At 57.0% G+C, this 21,296-nt stretch overlaps 1 protein-coding gene across 3 annotated transcripts; it reads right to left on the reverse strand.

The window, feature by feature from the left end:
* Positions 1–1,579: 1,579 nt before the first annotated feature.
* On the reverse strand, positions 1,580–19,482 carry NRTN (neurturin). 3 transcript variants are annotated; one of them, XM_041465885.1, is made up of 3 exons: positions 19,188–19,482; positions 6,944–7,132; positions 1,580–5,515 (listed from the first exon to the last, which is right to left on the reverse strand). In XM_041465885.1, the coding sequence occupies exons 2-3, from the start codon at positions 7,119–7,121 to the stop codon at positions 5,067–5,069; spliced, it is 627 nt and encodes a 208-aa protein (XP_041321819.1). In that variant the 5' UTR covers positions 7,122–7,132; positions 19,188–19,482; the 3' UTR covers positions 1,580–5,066. The 3 variants fall into 3 exon arrangements, with proteins under 3 accessions (XP_041321819.1, XP_041321816.1, XP_041321818.1); XM_041465882.1 differs by having other exon boundaries at positions 6,944–7,223; positions 19,188–19,281; XM_041465884.1 differs by lacking the exon at positions 19,188–19,482 and adding an exon at positions 8,775–8,835 and having other exon boundaries at positions 6,944–7,223.
* Positions 19,483–21,296: the final 1,814 nt, after the last annotated feature.

Below are 21,296 nucleotides of genomic sequence, written 5' to 3' on the forward strand. Positions count from 1 at the left end.
TCACACGCCGTGCACGCGCACGGGGGAGATTTATGGCTCTCCAAAGATTCTTCCTAAAATATTTACAAAGTGGAGCTCGGAGAGGGAATGTTTGACTCGGCCATGGCTGTCAGGCCTCTGGGTGGCATGAGGGGGGAATATAAACAGACCTTTTTTTCCATTCCCAAAAAAAAATCCTATAAACCTTTTATCCTTTTTTTTTTTTTTTTCCTTCCCCCCTCCCATTGTTCTCCGTTTTCCGGTGCCAGGTTTGAGCCTATTTTGGAGTGAAAATCAAAATAAATTCTGTTTTTCTGGACAGACTGGGCTAGGACTGGTGGTGTTAAAGGACAGAGATTATTCCCTCTTTCCCTTTCCCTTTCCCTTTCCCTTTCCATTCCACTTCCCATTTTTTTCCCATTTCATGTGATTTCCTCAGAATTTTTACATTTTTGAGCCAACCCAGTTGGAAACTCCTTTCCCAGAAGGGCCAAAGCTGATTATTTCTGGGTCTTTCCCTCCAAAAACCCAAATTCCCCTTTTCCTTGGCCATCCCCATTCCCATGGTGGGGACTGACCATCACTCAACCATTGTGACAGAGGAAAAATCCATAAAAATCCTTCACTTTATTCCCCACTTTTCCACGAGGATGAAACAGATCACACCCGAGTTCAGCTTTAAAAAAAAATAATATCAAACAGCTTTTTATTTCATTTTATTTTATCTTATTTTATTCCCCCCCCTCAAGGTTCAGGATAAATGGTACAAATGTAATAAATGTAAACTGCACTTGGCACCGTCGGGGTCAATAAATAACATAAAAAAGGGAGCGAGCGTGGGAGGCGTTTGGGAGGCAGCGCTTTGGGATCTAAATAAATAACATAAGTTACTTCCAATAAATAGCAGTATCCAAAATACAGATGCATTGCATCCACTTCTGCAGCCGGGCACGGGCCCGGCGATTCCGGAGGGGAACGGCAAAATCCGGATGGTGCCGGTGGTGCTGGAACAGGAATCCCTTTTCCCCCTTTCCCCCTTTCCTACCTTTTTTTTTCCCTTTTCCCCCTTGTTTTTTTTTCCTCCTTTTTTTTTTTTTTCCCTTTTCCCCCTTGGTTTTTTTCCTCCTTTTTTCCATTTCCCCTTTTTTTTTTCATTTTTTCCCTATTTTATTTTTTCCCTTTTCCTCCTTTTTTCCCCTTTTCCCTTTTTCCCTTTTCTCTTCCACCTCTTTCCCCTTCTTTTATTTTTATTTCCCTTTTGCCCTTTTTCTCTTTTTTCCTCTTTCCCTTTTTACTTTCTCTTCTTTCCCCAATTTCCACCTCTTCATTTTAATTGCTTTTTTCCCTCCCCTCCCTTTTTTCATTTTTTTTCCTTTTCCCCCTTTTCCTTTTTTTTCCTCCTTTATCTTTTTCCCCTCTTTTTCTTTTTTCTCCTCCCCCCTTTTTCCTTTCTCCCTTTTTTCCTTTTTTCCTTTTCCCCTTTTTCCTTTCTCCCTTTTTTCCTTTTTCTCTTTTTTTTTTCTCCCCCCTTTTCCTCCTTTTTCTTTTATTTCCTTTCCCCCCCTTTTCCCCTTTTCTGCCCCTTTCTCTTGGGCGTCCCCTTCGAGGCCACGCTTTGTTCAGCCCAGAAGGAAAACACGTGGCAGCCCCGTTCCCACTTTACAACGGGCTCTGAATCCCACCAAAACACCATTTCTCTTGATAAATTGGGAAAATCCTTTCTCCCAGCAGGATCCTGGAGCTGTTTAAACCCAGAACATTCCCCGTGCCGGCGCTTTCATCGAGTGGAAGCGACGACGTCGGACGCGATTTCCCCCCCGTGGATCCCAAATTGGGAGCGAGACCCTGGGAGCGAACGGGATCCCGAGAGATTTGTGGGATGTGTGGATCTGATCCCGAGCTAGCACAGCGTGTCCTGATGGAAAACCCACTGGAAACCCCAGAACTCACCGTGCCAGGGCTGGGAGAGCACAACCCTGGGGTTTTGCGCTGTCACAGCCACCGGGATAAATTTAAACATCTCCTCGTGTTTCCAAACCTCCTGCTCTTCAAACCCTCCTCTCCTTGAGAGAGGAGCTCTCTGGGAGGAGCTGCAGCCCCAGACAAACAAAAACCCAACCCCAAAATCCCCTTGACAGCTGTTGCACACTGGTTATCATTATTATTATTATTATTATTAATATTAATATTAATATTAATATTAATATTAACCAGCACATGGGATGCTGAGGAAGGAGCCAGATGAGATTCTGCTGTGGCTTTGAGGAGGGAATTTTCCACTTTTTTTTTTTTTTTTTTGCATTGTAGACATTCTTCCGGACAACTCCAGCTCTTATTACAGCAAAGGGGGCTGGAGAAATGGAAAGCATTAGGGAAACCTCAGCCTTTCTATTGGAACCACATTTCCAGGGCCGGCTGGCAGCGGGATGGCACCGGGACAGCTGGAGGAGCTCCACGAGGAGGAGGAGCCCTGAGAAAGACATGGAAGCAGAATCCATCCTTTTGGCCACACCACGATGCCCCAGCTCACCCCATCGGGGAGTTTTGTGGCTGCAAATCCCAGCTGTTCCCAAAAAAAAAAAACCAAAGAAAAAACCAGCGTGAGGCAGATGGGGAACATTCCCTCCACACGGGCTGGAGCTGCGCTGCCAGCAGGGGGAAATTTAAAAAAGAACAAAAAAAAAAAAAGCAAAAAATGATGGATTGGAGCTATTCCTGCTGCTTTTAACACACCACTGCATTGAGTCAGGTTTTCCTCCCAGTTTTGGGGGCTCCAAGCTGGATCTGCACTGGGAATGGGGGATTTTGGCAGCTGGGAGGTGTCCCAGCACGAGCTGATGCTCCCTTGTCCCCTCGTCTTCCTGCTGCTCCCACCACCACTCTGGAGAGAGGAGGGTCCCTTGGGCCGAGTGCCCACCATCAAGACACCCTAAATCCCTGGATTCTGCCAAAAACTATCCCAAACCAGGGTGCAAACACTGAGCAGAGGCAGCTCCTGCTCCAAATCCTCCTCTGCAGCACCAGGTCCTGCACTGCTTCCACACCACCTTCCCTGCTCTGCTTCCATTCCTTTTTTCTTACTGCAACAAAACTAATTTTAGTTTTATAGCAGCGAGACCTGGAAAGCACCCAAGCCCTGGAGAGGACAGTTATTATTATTATTATCATTATTATTATTAGATTTGGGTGCTTTTTTTTATCTTAAACTCGAGTGAGCCGCTTATCCGCTGCGAGCCCAGCGCGGCTCCCGCTGCCCATCTGCCATTCCCATCCTCCAGCTGATTATTTTGGGCCACTTTTCCCATTTCCAGGGCTGCAAACTCACACCTTGCTTCGGGAGCTGCACCTGGAGCGTGGAGTTTATCCTCTCTGAGTTCCCAATTCCCGGGTGCGGGTTTCACACCCCGCACCCGCGGCCGCCTCCTGCCTTTCCCAAAATCCAGGGAAAACTCCGTGTTACAGAGTCCAGGCTGCCTTCCCAGGCCGCCAGCCCTGCTGAAGGATGGTGTTTATATTCCTCCACTACACCCTGGCTCTGCTCAGCCAAGAGCTGCGTTTGGATAAAAAGGAAGGGAAAAAAAAAAATCCCCACCAGCCTGGGCCTGTGTGGAGGTCGGGAATGTGGCTGGTCCAACACTGGAGATGCTGCTCCCCACCTAAGGGATGCCATCCTGCTTCCCCAAAATCCTGCAGCACCATCCCTGAGCTGGGATCACCACCGGCAGCCCTCCTCCTCCTCCTCCTCAGGATGAAGGCACGAGGGATTTTTTTCCCCCCGTTTGTCCGGAGAGAGGAGCCAGGACGCCGGGGGGTGGCACACGGAGTGTTTTCCCTCACGTTGGTTAATGCCCAGGACATGACACCAATATTCTCCTTCTGTTTATGATTTGCTTTTTCTGGGAAGGGAGCCAAGGGGAGAAAACCCATCAATCCCAGGCAACAACTCGAGCCTGCCCAGGGAATGTGAAAGTCTGCGGGCTCATTTATTTCCCCGCAGAGTAAACAGCAGTGACACTGCTGTAAATGTGAGCGGAGCCGAAGCCAGGCCTGAGTCCCCTCTCCCGCAGGATTCCAGCCCCGAGCAGAGCATGGGGGATGCTCCCGGGAGAGCCGGGGGGATTTTGGGAGGTGCCAAACCAGGGATGCTCTGCTGGTGGCCCTGAGGAGGTTCTGTCACCTCCCTGGTGGTGGCTGGGCTCTGGCCCAGCTGCCCGTGGCGGGGGCACAGGAGGTTAATCCAGTTACTTCAGATTATCCCGAGTTTTAAGAAGAAAAGCCCCAGGGCTGCAAGAACGAGACGATGGCAAAAGGGGCACAAGCCAGAGGGAGTCAGAGCCACACACAAACCACTGTTGTCATTTCTGTGTCCCCAGACACCGGCATCTGGGACGGTTGGACCTCCCCCAGCAGCTCAGGGTGGTCACAAAACCCCAAAACTACAGAGAGAAGGACTCAGCCCCCACCCTGGGGCAGCACAGGGCACCTGATGCACCCCAAACCTGTAACACACCCCAAAACACACCCCAGGTGTGCAGCACACCCCAAAGCACACCCGGAGTGTGCAGCACACCCCAAAGCACACCCAGAGTGTGTGGCACACCCTGTCCAGTACCACACAGCACCAGCGCTGCTCAGAACACCCCCTGCACATGCCACGCCCCTGTGCCACACCCCTGTGCCACACCCCTGTGCCACACCCCTGTGCCACACCCTGACACAGAACCCCTGGCACGTGTGTGTCCCCCATGCCAGAGACACCTGCGCCGCACCCTGTGCAGGTAACGTAGCCTGTGACACGCGTGACACGGGTGACACGCAGTGCAGCCTGCGCCCGCCGAGCACTGGACACGCCCCGTGCACGCTGCACACCCACTGTCCCCTCAGCAGGCACCGCTGGGCCACCCGCAGAGGGGACAACAGCCTCAAGCCGCCGTCACCGCTCCAACCGCCTCCGCCACGGCGGCGGCCACGTCTCTAGTCCTGCGCGGCCGGCGGGACGGTGACGCCGAGGGACACGCCAGCGGCTCAGTCTCTCCTCCTCCGGCCGCTCCAGCCTCCATCCCGGCCCCTCTGCCCGGGTGGCCCCGTCACACGCAGCCGCACTCCTTGGCCGACAGCTCGTTGACGGTGTAGTAGCGGTTGTAGGCGTCCAGGAAGGACACGTCGTCGTCGTAGGCCAGCGGCCTGCAGCACGGCCGCGCCCGGATCTTCTCCTTCCGGATCTTTCTGCGGCTCCTCATGCTCTTGAGGGAGAGGTCGTAGCTGCGCACGGCGGCCTCGCAGGTGCCGCTGCAGTAGCGGAACAGAACGGTCTCGTCCGACTCGTAGCCCAGGCCCAGCTCGCTGACGCTGACCTCCAGCTCGCGCAGCTCGCAGGGTTTGTGGCGGGCGCGGGCGCGTTTGCGGCGGCTGCCGGCGCGAGGGAAGAGCGGCAGCTCGTGCCCGCCCGAGTTCATGGCCTGGCGGTAGCGCTCCACCAGCGCCGAGATCAGCTGGCGGATCTCGCCCTCCGTGTAGCTCTCCAGCAAGGCGCTGTCTGCAAGGGGAGGGGACGCGGTTAGAGGGTGTCCCCAGGGAGGGTGGGCATTACTGGGGTGGGTGGAGGTGGCCTGAGGTGGGAGATCCGCCGTGGGTGGGGGTCTGGGGATCCTCCAGGATGGAGGTGCCTTGGGGTGGGTGGGTAACCTCAGGATGGAGATTCCTTGGGGTGGGTGGAAAACCTCAGAATGGAGATTCCTTGGGGTGGGTAACCTCAGGATGGAGATTTCTTGGGGTGGGTGGAAAACCTCAGGATGGAGATTCCTTGGGGTGGGTGATGACGCTCAGGGTGGAGATTGCCTGAGGTGGGTGGATAACCTCAGGATGGAGATTTCTTGGGGTGGGTAAATGTCCTCCAGGAAGAAGGTTCCTTGGGGTGCATGACTCCCAGGATGGTGGGTGATGAAGCTCAGGGTGGAGATTGCCTGAGGTGGGTGGATAACCTCAGGATGGAGATTTCTTGGGGTGGGTAAATGTCCTCCAGGAAGAAGGTTCCTTGGGGTGCATGACTCCCAGGATGGAGATTCCCAGGGTGGGCTGACATCCACCTGGATGGAGGAGGTCATCTGAGATGGGAGATCCTCCATGGATGAGAACCTCAGGATCCTCCAGGATGGAGGTGCCTTAAGGTGGAGGGGTGATCCCCAGGGTGGAAATTCCCTGCGGTGGGAGGACATTCCCCAGAATGAAAATTCCCTGGAGTGGGTGAAAGTCCCCTAAGATGGAGGGCCCTTGGGACATGTGGATTTGGGGAGAAACCCCAATAAATTTCCTATTTGCGCTGTTTCACTGTGGTCTGGGTGCCCCCAGACCCCAAGGGCTGCCCCTGAGACCCCAGGGCCAGCAGCCAAGACAAAAACTGTGCCCAGCTACTGCTGGCAACACCCACATCCCTTTGTCCCAGCCCTAAATCCAGGGTTATTCCAGCTCAGCTCCGCAGGAGGCACAGGAAAGACAGAGGAAAGCGTGGTCTGACAGCTTGTCATCGATTTCCAAATTTCCACCCAAAAAAAGCAGTTCCTCTGGTTTGGAATCAAAACAAACACGTGGGGATTTCCAGCCCTCAGGGAGCACCGAGGGGTGAGCAGGGGGAGCTGCTGCCGTGCCCTCATCTTCAGCTCCTGTTTGACATTTTCCATTTGTAAAAAATAGCATGGAAAAAAAAAAATTACCAAAAAAGAGCTATTTGGAAGGGAATAAAAGCAGCTTCTTTGCAGGAACTGAGCTCTTTGAGTTTCCCTCTGTGGAGAGCTGCTGTGTTCACACCAAAGTTTGGTGCCTCCTGCTCGCCCCAGGTTTTTGTTTAAACCTCCTAAAGGGGATGTTTGGATGCAGGAGAGGGCAGGGAATGACCCCACAGGGATTTGGGGGATCTGTGGGGCCGGGGGGAGGACAATGACCCCAGGATGGAGGAGCAGGAGCTTACACTGGGCCAGCAGAGAGCCGTGGCGTTGCAGGGCCCGTGGGGATCTCCGCGGAGCCGCCGGCAGCGAGGAGGAGGAGGAGGAGGAGGAGGAGGAGGAAGAAGAGAAGGAGGAGGATGAATCCCGTGAGGAAGACGGCGAGGAAGGCAAGGGGCTGAATTCCCGGCTTCCGCTGAACATGTCTCTACAAACTAAAATGGATAACATGGAACTGAGGAGCATCGATGCAATGGCTGCACACTTCCATACCTTCATCTTAGAGCAAGTCAGAACATTGAAACTCTGCAAAACAGGCAAAACAAACATCCTTAATGTGTGCCCCGAGCCCCCCGAGCCCCTTCCCTCCCTCCCTCCCTCCCTGAGGCTTGGGGTGGGCGATCCTTCCCCTGGGATCCCCTTGGCTCCAGCTCTTCCCTTCCCAACACCGGCACGGTGCTGAGATGGGGAAACTGAGGCACGAGGGGCAGCCCAGGGATGTGCTGGGCTGGGAGACTGGCCATGGGGCTGGTGGTGGCAGTGGGGACGAGGTGGCAGCAAAGGGGACATGGTGGAAGCAATGGGGATGAGGTGACAGCAGGAGGAACCCCTGGCTCTGATGGGTTTGATGTCCCTGTCCTTCCACCTCCTGGCTCCTGTATTTATTTCAGCTCCTTGCAAACTCCAAATATTTTTCCTTTTGAAATAAATTTTCCAGGGAGAAAAGGAAAAAACCCAATCCTAGTTTTATAGCATTTACCAGATAGAATTCTAGAATTTACTGGGGTGGGGAAATGTTTATTTTAAATTGGAATTTGACAGGTTTGCTCTTATTTTTGTTGTAGGAAACACCATGAAGGCCTGTGACCGCCCCCTCATCACCACATCCCTTGATTTTACGGGATGCAGATAATTCCCTGTCCCAACAGGAATCAGATACCCTGTAGGTTACAGGATCATTGCAGGACCCAGCCAAAGTCTAAATATTTTCAAGGGGGTATAAACAATGCCAAGATAGAAAAAGAATAGTTTGGCCTTATAAGGAGGGAAGAGGATGGAATGCCAGCGGGGCTGGAGCGGCAGCACTGGCCTGGACACCGGGAATGGGAGCTGGGAGAGCACTGGGAGCACTGGAGCAGGTCTCATCCCATCAAGCCAAAGGAGAGCTGCGGGACTGTGATGGAAGAGGATGGAGGATGATGAAGGAAGATGATGGAAGAGGATAAAGGAAGATGGAGGAGGATGGAGGATGGAAGATGATGGAGGAAGATGGAGGAAGATGGAGGATGATGAAGGAAGATGGAGGATGGAGGAAGATGATGATGAAGGATGGAGGAGGATGATTGAAGGTGATGGAGGAGGATGAAGGAGAATGGAGGATGGAGGAAGATGGAGGAGGATGGAGGAGGATGAAGGAAGACAGAGGATGGAGGAGGATGAAGGAAGATGGAGGATGATGGAGGATGATGGAGGAAGATCACAAATGATGAAGGAAGATGGAGAATGATGGAGGATGGAGGATGGAAATGATGGAGGAAGATGGAGGAGGATGGAGTATGATGAAGGAGGATGGAGGATGGAGGATGATGAAGGAGGATGGAGGATGATGAAGGAGGATGGAGGATGATGGAGGGTGCCAGGTGTGCTCACATCCACGTTCACCATCCTGACAGTGGGAATGGTGATGGGACACAGGGAATGGCCTCCCACTGCCAGAGGGCAGGGCTGGGTGGGATATTGGGATGGAATTCCTGGCTGGGAGGGAGGGGAGGCCCTGGAATGAATTTCCCAGAGCAGCTGGGGCTGCCCTGGATCCCTGGCAGTGCCCAGGGCCAGGCTGGACAGGGCTTGGAGCACCTGGGACAGTGGAAGTTGTCCCTGCCCATGGCAGGGGGTGGGACTGGATATTTAACTTCCCGTTCTGGAATTCCATGATAATCAGGTGCCTTCAGCTCAGATGTCACCCTGGAAACAAGAGCAGGAGCAGGGAACAGGCACTGAGAACTCCCTGGCATCCCAACCCTTCCCAGCAAGGCAGCAGGGTCGGTGCTCAGTGGTGCAGGACCAAAAAAACCCAATTTCCTCCTGGACAAAATCGGTGGAAATGAAGGATTTGTGAAGAACCAGCAGCCCCAGGGGAGGGGTTGGGAGAGAAAGGACACTTTGTTCTGCTCTCCAGGAGGACAAACAGCTTTTAGCAGCTGATGTTGGGTATTTTGGGAGATGAATTCCATGAGCAGTGGATCACACTGAGCTGAACCCCCATCACCCAGGGGGCTCAGCCCCCTTTGTCCTGCTCAGGGGAGGAAAAGGCTGGGCCAGAGCAGGGCTGTGACACTCGATCCCACCACCTGAGAAAGGGCCTCTGGCTTCTTGCAGGCCCATAAAATTTTAGGAGAGCGGTTCCAGCCTCGCTGCACGTCCCATAAAACAGCCTCCCATTCCGGCAGCCAGAAATCCTGGCCCCCACCCACTCGCCTGTGACCTTTCAAAAGACTCAAATCCCAGCTCCAAAGTGCAAAACAATAACAACAAAGTTATTCCAGACTTTGCTGTTGGTTTCTTTTGCTCTAAAAAGCCCCAGACCAGCCCCGTCCAACCTGGCCTTGGACACTTCCAGGCATGACGGTGTTTCCACTTGTTTTTCCTGATAAATCAAAATCCAGCAACTCCGTCCCCACAGGCGTTTTTTGCCCACAAAAAGTGAAGTTTGGGGTTCTCTGGTGTCCCTCGTTTTTCACACTCTCACTTTTTTCCATCGCTCTTGTTTTTCAACCCCACTCCCAGTTTTTCCAGCAGACTCTCGGGATTTGTTTCTGATATCCACAGACTCCTTAAAGCTCACAGAGTCATGAGGTGAGGGAGAAAAGTGATTTTATTTTTTTTTCCCCTAAATCCTCCTTGCTGAAGGGTTGAAAGAAGGAGATGCCAAAACCTTCAGTGCTGATGCTTCAAAGCAGATGACCCAAAAGACATTATATTCTAAGTGTGCCATAAATTTTCCGTCGATTCATGTTTCCGGGCATTGATTCATTATTTTCCAGAGCCCAGCCTCAAGAATGGATGAAGCCACGGTGTGGCCGAAGGATTTTTGGCAACACAAAGCACTTGGAAAGACAGAGGCCTTGATGGGACATCAGAGAGAGCTTCCACCTGCCACACACTGTTTATTTGAGTGCCTTACATGGGAGCCAAGCTGCTTTGAAATCCCGGCTCCTCATGACTCATCCTGCAGGAATTAAACAATTTCCATGGGCAGCAGCTCCAGAGGCTGCTCCTCCAGCAGCAGCTCCGGCTCAACGCCTGGTCCTGCTCACAGGATGGGGCTGGGTTGTCCTGGAGAGGATGAGGGTGGTGGAGAGACAGACTGTTCCCAAGACTGCCTCAGATCTTCCTCAAAACTGCCTCAGATTTTCACCAAACCTCCCTCAGACCATAAGAAAAACTCCCTCAGATTTTTCCCAAAAAACTTCTTCAGGTTGTCCCCAAAACTCCTCCAGATTTTCCCCAAAAATCTCCTCACACTGTCCCCAAAACTCCTCCAGATTTTCCCCAAAACTTCTTCAGACCATGCCAAAATTGTGTCAGACCTTCCCCCAAACTTACCACAAGCTCCCAAAATACTTTCTCGGGGACTGGAGCTTCCCCAAAAGCATCGGTGTGTCCAACACTCCTGGCCAGGGCAGGTGCTGCACTGGGAGGACTGGAGCCTGCAGCTCCCCTGGATCAAACTGGTCTCAAAATGCCAAAACTGCCCCAAAACAGGGAGGGTTGAAAGGGAAAAAAAGCCCCAAACCGTGATCTGGGGCAGACCTGTTGGATTTTCCTGCTCTTTTGACAGCAAGAAGGTGCACAAATGAGGGGGAAATGTCCCTGTCCCCATCCCCAGCTCTGCGCTGGGCACAGGGAGTGCCACCACCTCCTTGGCTGGGGACAGGGGACGCCTCATCCCCGCTGGCAGCGCTGCCAGCCCGGCACTGGCACAGCCTCGAGCTCTGAATCCTGACCCTGGTGGGGGCCACGAGGCTTCCTCAGCTCATCCCTGCTCCTCCTCCTCCCCCTCCAGCCCTTCCCGCTCCCCCTAAGCAGAAGCAGAGCGGAGTGTGGGACACATGGTTCTGCTTTGCCTCGGTGAAATCCAGCCCAGCAGCTCCAGAGCTCTCCCCCAGCTTCCCCCAGACCCCCACAAAGGGCCGACCACAAACCAGGCACAGCCTCAGCCCTGGGATGCAGCCCTGCTCCTCTGGGAAAGGTCTGGGGGAAGTGGGACCCCCGTGGGGGAACTGGAGCTGGGCACGGACCCACGGGAGGGGGAGAGGGAGATGGGATGGGGGAGAGGGAAATGGGGTGGGGGAGAGGGAGATGAGAGGGCGGAGAGACATCTTCCACACTTTTCACACTTTCCACTGCCCCAGGCTCTTCCAAGTCCCGCCCAACTCAGTTTGAAATTTTCCCTCATTTTGGATTTGGCAGAGCCAAACCAGCTCAAAGGAGGAGGCACCAGGACAAGGCAGGGCTCTGGGGACACTGATCCATCCATATCCACATCCCTGACACCAAAGGGCATCATCTTTGGGAATGAGCAGGCACAGGACCCCCAGAGCCCCCCAGCACAGCCAGACCCCGCACTGAGGAGGAGATGCCTCATCTCAAATTCCCAAATCCCACGGTGCCAACGGGAACAGAACAAATCCCTCCAGAGAGGGGTCCGGGAGCTCTTCCAGGAGGGAAAGAAGCGCAGGGGAGGAAAATCCCAATTTGTGCCAGGACCAAGGGGCACCTCGAGCCATCCCTGTGCCCGAGCCGAGCCGGTTTGCACGGGCAGAAGCCAAATCCTCTGGGATGGAAATCCCGGCAGAAGCGCAGCTCCGGTGGCTCCAAAACAGAGACCCCGCGGCCACGACCCCCCTGTCTCTCCCCACCCCCAGGAGCTCCACCCAGACCCATTTTGGGGCTGGATTTGTGCTGGGAAGGCTCGGGGCAGACCCCGGGGCGGTGCTGACCCTTCTCACCGTGTCCCGCGGGGTCCCCGTTCCCTCCATCCGCCACGGCGCTGGGATGCGGGGAAGCTGCCGGCCCGCAGGGGTAAATCCATGCCCTGGGAAGCTGCGGCGGAGCCTTTGATTCCTTCCCCGGAGGTCTCGCGTGGGCTTTCATGTCATTAATTAACGGGATCCGCAGCGGGCGCCCGGCGGGAGGAATCCCGCGGGGATCTCCCCGCGTCCCCCTGCTGGGACCAGTCTGGGACCAGTTCAGTCCCAGTTCAGCCCCGGCTGGGCTCGGCTCGTCCCTGGAAGGGCAGATAATGATGCTGCTTGCCCTCCAGCCTCGGCTTCCCTTGGTTCCCCCCCTCCATGCCGGCACTCGCCGGGACACGCCGGAGGCTGGGAATGCAGCTGCAATATAAATCAGCAGGAAATAAAAGCGTGGTTTGATGCAGCACAGCTCCCCGCAGTGTCACCCAGCCCGGCTCGGGGACACCTGGGGGTGTCTGTGCAGCGCCTGGGGGGACACCTGGCCGAGATCTGCCCCCGACACCCCCCAGCTGTGACAAACGTCATTAAACCCTGCACGTTTTCGGGGATATTTATTCGCTTTCCAGCTAAAAAGCAGCCAAAGCATTTAAAAGTCGTTGTGGGGTGGGCATGGGCGGTGTGCTCCCAGTTTGTGCTCCCAGTTTGTGCTCCCAGTTTGTGCTCCCAGCCCAGTGTCCCCACCGACCCCACAAGGTGTGTGACAGCCCCGCCAAGGTCACCACGGCTGCAGCAACCCAAACCCTCCCTAAGCCGATTCCGTCAGGTCTAAGCAGCAGCAAGAGCCGCCCTTCACGGGAAGAGGTGAGTAATTAGAGATTAATTACTGATAAAATCCCTCAGGGTATTGCCCGAGGGCTGCAGCAGGAGCAGAGCGCGGCTGGAGGTGAATAACACCTAAACTGAGTGGGGATATCTGCAGGAAAACTCCCTGCAGACAGAACCCTTTTGCTGAAGGGCAGAGAAAATCAAATTATATCGCTTGAAATCCCACCAAAACCAGAATGGTTGATGTGGCCACGGAGGAAATCAGGGGTAACGCCAGCCAAGGACCCCCCACCCACTGCTGGGCGCCTTTGGGTGCTGCTGTGCCAATCTCCTGCACGCCTGATGTTGCTTTTCCAGCCCAAATTTTCCCTCTCGTGCCAAAACCTGGACTCTGAATGTCAATTATTTTTGGATCCGGAGCGACGCTCCCCCCTGCCCGGAATTAATAAACCTCCCGATGCCAAAAAGGGGCGGTTTGTCAGAGGAAACTAATTACTGTGGCTTGTTTGAACAATCCCAGTGCCTCGGGAAAGAGGGTTAAAAGCTTAAATTTTGGCAGCGAGACGGAGCCCAGGCCCCAGATGTGCTTTGCTCTGGGCCCGTTTCGACACCGCTGGTATCTGAGAGCTGCCACGGCTGCGCTGGGGGCAAAAATCTCCTTTTTCCCAAGAAAGGAAAAGCCCTCGGTGGGATCAAGGAGGGGGAAATGGGCCAGAGGCAGGAGGGCTGCCACGACAGGGTCACTCCCCACAGCACAGCTTGGCCACTTTCCCCTTCCCTCTTTTGTAGGGTTTCCTCCGTTGTGGATTCCCCAAATCCCTTGGGGGGGTCACGGTGCCGCAGGGTGCCTCAGTTTCCCCTTTGGAAAATCACCTTGAAGGACTCCAGGTATTAATTCCCGATTTTCCACCTCTGCCTTTTCCACATGTCCCAAGTGTGCTGGCCCGATCCCTTCAGCTCCCACCTGCATAATTCCCATTCCCATCCCTGGGGACACAGATCCCGCCCTGACCCAGCGCTCCTGCAGGACGCACGATGGATGGGGAGGAGCGCCGGGATGGGGGAGCCGCATCCCCCCGCATCCCTCCCGAGCAGCCATCCCTGGTGATGCCGATGCCGAGCTGGGAATTCCCTCCATCCTTCCCTCTCTTTTTCCCCCCGCAGATCCCGGATTCCCGGCTGCACAGAAGGAGCCGGCTCGTCCCGGGGATTAGAGCGCTTTGCTGAGGGCACCGAGACCCGAGCGAGCTTTGCAAATCCAATTTGCACTAAAGCCTCGAGTGGGTTTTGGCCCGAGCAGGGGCTGGGATCCCATTAGGATTTACTGTCCGACTCCAGCGGCAACTGCCAACACATTGAAGCACTTAGCGCTGCTGCAGAGCGAGCAGAGCGGGAATTCCGCCCGGGACGGCGGCGGCAGCGAGCTGGGAACGGGGATTCCAGCCAGAGGGGTCTCAGAACCGCGAGATGCCCCGGGGGAAATGGGGCTGGAGGCGATGGGAAGAGCTGGAGGGTCCCCAAAGGGCGGCAGGTTGGGATCTCTGCATGTGGAGATGGACACGTGCCTGAGCTCTGCTGTCACCGCAGGGAAAAGCTGCCGGGATCCCTCAGGGATGAGGGGTTTTCCACTGGGAAGTTTTGTTTCCTTTTGTTTTCCTAAAAAGCAAAGTTTTCCCTCTGCTCCCACCCTGGATATCGGCGTGGGGGCAGAGCTGTGGCCTCTCTGCCCTTCCCACCCTGCTGGCCTCGCCCATGGCTCCAGCTCAGAGCCAGCTGAGCTGTGGGTGAAAGATTGGGATTGTTTCTCCTGCTGCCATAAAAACACCGATTACAACTGGAACAGGGCCACCCAAATCCTGCCCTGCCACCAGCAGCGAGGGGAGGGGCAGGTGACACAGACAGGGACAATCTGCACCTTTGCTTGCCCATTTCCCACCTCTGCCAGACCAGAGGCTGCTCAGAGCAACAAGAAACTCAGGAAAATGCTGTTGGAAGATAATGGCTGGGCCAAAGAACTCCAGCAAAACATGGATTGGGGCATTTCTCTGTCACTGCCCGTGGGAATGGGGTTGGCAGCTGGTCCTGCTGCAGCTCCTGTGCTGGTGGTCAGGGACAGGAAACATCAACCATCCTCAAATTCACTGCCCAGAGCAGCTGGGGCTGCCCCATCCCTGCAAGTGTCCAAGGCCAGGGCTTGGAACAAGCTGGGGGAGTGGGAGGTGTCCCTGCCCAAGGTTCTTTCCAACCCAAACCATTCCATGACTCCATGACCTGCTCCTGGAGACAGGAGCATCCTCCTCCCCATCCCTCCTCTCTCAGGGAGATCCCACCACGAGCCACGCTTTGCCAGGACACAGCCCTGTCCATGCTCAGAGGGTTCACACCACCCAAATCCTGCCTGGATCCTTCCAACCTCTCCTTTTCCCTCCCTAAACTTCTCTTGGACACCAAACAGGTGGGGTTTTGTCCCAGTTCAGGGTGCCCAGCCCAGCTCAGAGCTTTGCTCCTCCCGCGTCCTCCCCCAGCGCTGGCACCGTCCCTCCCAGATGGCTCCGAGGAGCTGCTAAGCCTCAAAAATGTGCTTTTAATTAGCCAACACCACTTAATGAAGACAGCAGCTGCCCTGTTAAATCAGAGGCCGGCCTCTGGGGAGGACGGGATGGGTGTTCCTGCAGTGGTGGGGGTGCTGTGGTTCACACCCGAGGTTTGGGCTGGCCTTGGTGTCCCCCTGTGCTGCACGAGGACAGAGTTGGGAAGGCAGCAGAGAGGGAAAAACCCAGGGAAAACCAAAAAAGCCACCCCAGCACCTTGCTGGGAGCATTCCCTGCCTGTTCTCCCAGCGCAGCTTGGGGAACACAACCACTGGGATGGACCCTGCAAGGATTTGGGATTTTGGTTTGCAGACCCGGCCCTGCTCCAGGACTGGGGGGATGTACCCTGTGTCACCGTGCCATCGGCCACCAGATGCCACCAGCAAATCCTACAGCTCTGGTGGGAGTGACAACAGCAGCAGTAAATACACCCCGGGCTCCCAGGCAGCTCCTTCAGCCAAAACCAACGTTTTTAAAGGCAAAAAGGCCCCCACAAGCCATGGGGCTTGGCCAGTTCTGCATCGCTGCCATCGCCAGCAAGACCCAGCTATGACAACCAGGGAGCAAAGTTGGTTTTCTCACTGGGAAGGACCAGGGCTGGGTTTGCAGCCACCTCCAAAGCAGGCCAGGATTTAATTAAGGGACTCCCTAAAGCCTGGAGCCACAAACCGAGGACCCTGCTCCTGAATTAGCTCCATCCTCAGAGCCCGGGAGAGCTCCAGGATGGGATTCATCACCCTGCCCAAGCACCACTGGTCCCTGTGCTGCAAAAAAAGCTGCTGAAACAGAGAAAAACTCAACTCCTGCTTTGGATGATTGCAGCTTGGGAGCGATGCCGGAGGAGGAACTTCCCCTCCTGGGGCATCTCCTGCTGCAGGGCTGCCCTGCCTCCCTCCCCTCCAACCCTGCCAAGGGAACCTCTGCTGAGGGAAAACAAATGGAATGTGGTTCCGTGCAAAGGAAAACAGCCCAGAAAGCCGCGCTGAGGCGAGCGGCACCTCCTGCGAGGGCGGACGCCTCCTCTGCGGAGGAAACGCTCCTCGGTGGCAAAGGGATTGTTTCAATTTAGCTCTGGGATGCTGGGCCACGAAGCGAGGCAGTTTTGGGTTTTGTGAGGGAGAAGAGATGGGAATGGAGCTGCTCGTGGTGTTTCCTTTCCCACGGCTTCGCTCCAACGTGCACGAGGGCAACGCTGAACCGGCCTGGCACAGCCAGGAGGGAGCTGCTCTTCCTCTTCTCCAAGTTTCACAGGGAAATGCTGCTCCAGACTGGCCAAATCCCAGAAGGATCCGAGCTGGGTGGGATTTCTCCTGTCCAAGCCATTAATGGTGGTGCTGGAGTAGGTGGCTCACCTTGACCAAGGGACTGGGCCACCCCATGGCTGCGCTCCTGGGATGCCAAGTGATCCCAGTGGAACGAACCCACAGCAGTGAAATAACCCCACACCACTGAAACAAACCCACACCAGTGACACAAACCCACGCCAGTGACACAAACCCACACCACTGAAACAAACCCACGCCAGTGGAACAAACCCACACCAGTGAAATAACCCCACACCAGTGAAACAAACACACACCAATAATACAAACCCACACCAGTAAAGCCCTCACCAATAACACAAACCCACACCAATAACACAAACCCACACCAGAAATACAAACCCACACCAGTGACACAAACCCACGCCAGTGACACAAACCCACACCACTGAAACAAACCCACGCCAGTGGAACAAACCCACACCAGTGAAATAACCCCACACCAGTGAAACAAACACACACCAATAATACAAACCCACACCAGTAAAGCCCTCACCAATAACACAAACCCACACCAATGAAATAACCCCACACCAGTAACACAAACCCACACCAGTAAAGCCCTCACCAATAACACAAACCCACATCAGTAACACAAACCCACACCAGTAAAGCCCCCACCAGCCCTGTCCTACCTCACCTGCTGATGGGAACCCACACAGGGCCTCCTCCTCTCCCCTCAGCATCCCCCTGGCCCTACTGGGCACCCCAAGCTGCTCCATGGGCAGGGGTGACATCGAGAGGCAGCTGCCAGCTCTTTGTGCCCCCCAAACCCACCCCTGTGAGGGCATGGCCTGGCTCAGCACAACAGGGTGGGGACAAGACAGGGCTCTGAATGCCACCCACCCCATGCTGCACTGGGGACAGCCAAGGTGACACCTGCTCTGGCCACACGATTGGCTGGGCTGTGTTCAGGGCTCATGAGAGGCACCCTGACCCCAAAAAGGGGATCTTGCAAATCTTACATCCATCCCTGCAGACCGCCCAAAGGTGCAAATCAACCCCAAAGCGCATCCTGGAGCCCCCACACCCTGCACGGCCCAAGGGGGCTCCGGGAGGGAGGTGGCCGAGCACTGTGTGACTCATGGCAGTGCCGTGGGAGGGCACCCAGTGCCACCAGAGCCGGGCCCAGCGCCCCCCACCCTTGGCACCGTCACCCGGGGGTGCCCACCCCCTGTCCCTGAGTGTCCCCCGGGCTGTGCCACGGCAAACCGCAGCAGCTCCTTTTATTTGCAGCCCAACCACGAGGCCTGGAAGGTGCCGGGCTCTGCCCTTGCAAAGGCTCTGCCCCGGTGCCGCATCCTGCTGCGGGAGCGGGAGGGCACCCGGCGCTCCCGGGATGCGCCACAGCTCCCGTGCGCCTTCCTCCGGGCAGAACCGAGCCGGACCGGCCCGAGCCGGCCCTCCGACACCCAGCTGCTGCTTAAAAACCCGGGGTGTAGGAACAGGAAGGTCTAATCCTTCCCCGCAGCCCAGGCGCTGCTGGGATGGAGGCGCAGGATGAACCCGGGGGTGACACCGAGGGCGGTCACACCGGGGCACTGCCACAGCACGGAGCATCTGCAGGCGCCGCAGCGGGCAGATTTGGGTCGGAACCAAAGGGTAAAAGGCAAAACCAAGCGCTCACACACCCTAAAATTCGGCACAGAGACGTCCCTTCCCTGCTCGGTTTCTCTGCCCTGTGCCAGGCAGAGCGCTAAACCCAAAAGCACCCACGACCACGAGAGGATGAATTTGGGATCCGCTGGGATCCTGCCTTTAGATCCGGCATCTCGGCACACATCCAGCACTCACACGGCGCCTCCAACAGGCACCAGCCCCTTCTCCCGCTGGGATAAACCGTGCCCTTCACCCAGCGCCTGATTGCGGATCGGCTCCCGGAGCGAGGATGGGATTTAAATCAGTGCTGGCTACAAGCTACCATATATGTGCAATAAAGACACCCGAGGTCTGCCTTGTTTTGTTAAAGCCTTCGGAGACACGGCGGCGAGAGGGGGAAATTCCCTCCCTCGAGGATGGGGGGAAATTCACCCCCCAGCCCCAGCCGAGCTCTGGACACGGTCAGCACCGCGGCGCGGCCGGGGCTGGGAGAAGGTGACGGGGCTGGCGATGCCGGCTGGAGATCCTTCCGTTCCTTAAACTAATATTTAGACAGGACCCATCTCCTCCCTCCCGCGCTCCCGGAGCCGTCCCGCGCCGTGTTTGTGTTCCTGCGTGGCGGGACGGGCTCCAAGTATGAAGCAAAGTCCTGCGGCGGCCGCACAGCCCGGCCCGAGCCCGGCACGGCGCTGGGTCCCCCCGCTCCCCCCATCCCCGGGGGACCCCGAAAGGCTCCGCTTCTGCCCCGTTCGGCGCCTGCAGCATCCGACCCGCCGGGCGCGGGCGGCGGGGAATAAACAGCGGCGAAGCCCCGCGGTTGAGACCGGGGGGAAGAGGCTTCACCGGGACACCGGAGCCGCCCCCGGTGCCGCAGCGGCGGCGCGGGGCAGGAGCGTCCCGGGCCGGGCAGGTGCCCGGGGCCGGCGCTGCCGAGCCGGGGCCGCCCGCGGCGCTTACCTGGACGCCGGGCCGGTGCCGGTGCGCAGCGCTCAGCGGCGGCTCCGTGCCGGGGCCGGGGCACGCGTGGGGCCGGGGGTCGCCATGGGCGAGCGGCTCGGGGCTGGCGCGGGTCTGGCTCGGCTGGAGCGCGGCGGGGGGGCTCGGCCACCGCCTCCTCCCGCGCCGGGGGGCGGGTTTGGAGCCGGCCGGTTCCCCCGCCCCGCCCGGTCCCGAGCCGGGCTGCGCTCCGGTGCCGCTGCCGGTGCCCGTCTCGCCCCGGTGCGTCCCGGTGCGTCCCGGCGCCGCTGCCGCTGCCGCTCCCGCCCCGCAGCCAGACGAGTCCGCGGCTCCCCCGGAGGAGGCACCGGCTGCTTCTCGCAGCGGAGCCGACGGGGCCGCCCGGCCCCGCCCCGGTCCCTCCCGGTGCCGCCCCGGTCCCTCCCGGTGCCGGTCCCGCCCCGCCCGGGCTCAGCCAGACGCGCCGACACTGCCCCGGTGCTGCCAGCCCCCAGCCCCGGTTCTGCCCACGGCATCGCCCCGGTTCGCCACCTTTGCACCCCTGCACCCGGTGCCCGCCGCGGGCAAGGACCAGCCCGGGCCCGGTGCCCAAATCTCCCCTCGCAGCGGCACGGAACGTCCCCGGGCACGGGCGCATCCCTCCCTGGTTAATCGGGGGCATTTTGAAGCCGGTCTGGGCAGGGCACGGCGGGGCTGTCAGCAGCTTTCTGACGCAGCCACCTCTGGGTTTCCATCGGGGCTTTCCCCACCCGGGTTTCACAGAGTGAGGGCGGCGGGGTCGCTGCTTGGCACGGGACAGGCTGGAGGTCGATGCCAGCTGGACAGGCTGATGAGTGCCAGGGAGATGAGCAGTGATTTTGTGCTTTCTGTGCGAGCACCAAATTGCTTGGTTGGATTCATGAGATCGTTGGGTTGCCTAAGCTGGAAAAGCCCTCTCAGATCATCGGGTTCAGCCATTCCTCCACCCCTGTCCCCAAGGGCCTCTCCTGCACATCCCTTACATCCCTCTGTGGTGACTCCACCATGGACAACCCTTCCAGTGAAGAAATGGCCTTTAAGGCCCCTTCCAACCCAACCTTCCAAGTCCAGTCATTCCAGGATTCCATGAGAATTGCTGAGGAGAGGCAGCAGGCCGGGAGGTTCATGGAGCTGCTGATCCTGCAGCATCTCCCGTGGCCATGCCACATCTCCCGTGGCTTTGGCTCCTCTCCTCGCTCTCCCACCTGGAAATCAGGAATGTGCTTTGCAATGTGAGCGCTGGAGATGCTGAAGAGACCCCCCAAAAAAAGGCAAATCCTGCTTTGAGAGGGGTGCAGGTGCCCCTTGGAAGGAAGGCCCCATTTCCAGAGGCTGCTCCTGGCACGGGGATGCTCAGGGAGTCAATGGCTGTAGGAAACAGAGGGATCAGAGTTTAGAGAGGAGAGACTTCACGCTCCCTAAATGCCTGGCTCCTTCCTTCTCCCATCTCCCCGGTGTTTGTTTTTGCAAGTATTAATACTCTGGGACTGTTTCCTTTAGCACATGTCGGGGCTGGAGGGGTTCACCGAGGGCTCTGGGATCTGGGTGACCTTGGCCCATCAGGACACCTTCCCAGGAGTGATCCAAGGGGCCTGACGCAGCTCCCCACAGCCCTGGCAGGAGCCAAAGACCCCCGGCTCCAGCTCAGGGTGCTGCTGGTGGCGTGGGCAGCAGCGCTGGGTGCCGTGGCTCTGCTCTCTGGCACAAGGAGGGTTCACCTGGACGCGTCCAGCTGCTCTGGGACAGCACTGCAGGACCCCCTCCTGCTCCACAACCCTCGGGAGGCAGCAGTTGTCCTGCCAAAAACCCCAGTAGCTGCTAAACAAACAACTTAATGCAAAGCAGCCTCGGCGGAGAAGGAGCGAACGTGCCCAAGGAAGCGTCGAAGCCATTACGGAGCCGCAGCAAAGGCAGCGCAGCCTGGTACAATTTGCAACTTTTGTTTTAATTAACGTTTTGCTAATGATGTGTGTAACACGGCTGGTGATAGGCAGCTTCCATCGATCCCCCGGTGTTTGCTCAGAGCCCAAAATGTCAGCCTGCCTGCCGGTCACGGTGTTGGGATCGTCCTGGCTCGATGATCCCTGTGGG

Source organism: Pyrgilauda ruficollis, unplaced genomic scaffold (assembly GCF_017590135.1).
Source record: "Pyrgilauda ruficollis isolate IOZ18807 unplaced genomic scaffold, ASM1759013v1 scaffold192, whole genome shotgun sequence".
NCBI lineage: Eukaryota > Metazoa > Chordata > Aves > Passeriformes > Passeridae > Pyrgilauda > Pyrgilauda ruficollis.

Excerpts from the sequence above, each read along its gene's own strand:
- NRTN (XM_041465882.1), bottom strand. The coding sequence starts at position 7,196 with ATGAAGGTATGGAAGTGTGCAGCCATTGCATCGATGCTCCTCAGTTCC. Across the intron at positions 5,516-6,943 it reads CGGCTCTCTGCTGGCCCAGT|ACAGCGCCTTGCTGGAGAGC; the intron begins GTAAGCTCCTGC and ends CTCCCCTTGCAG.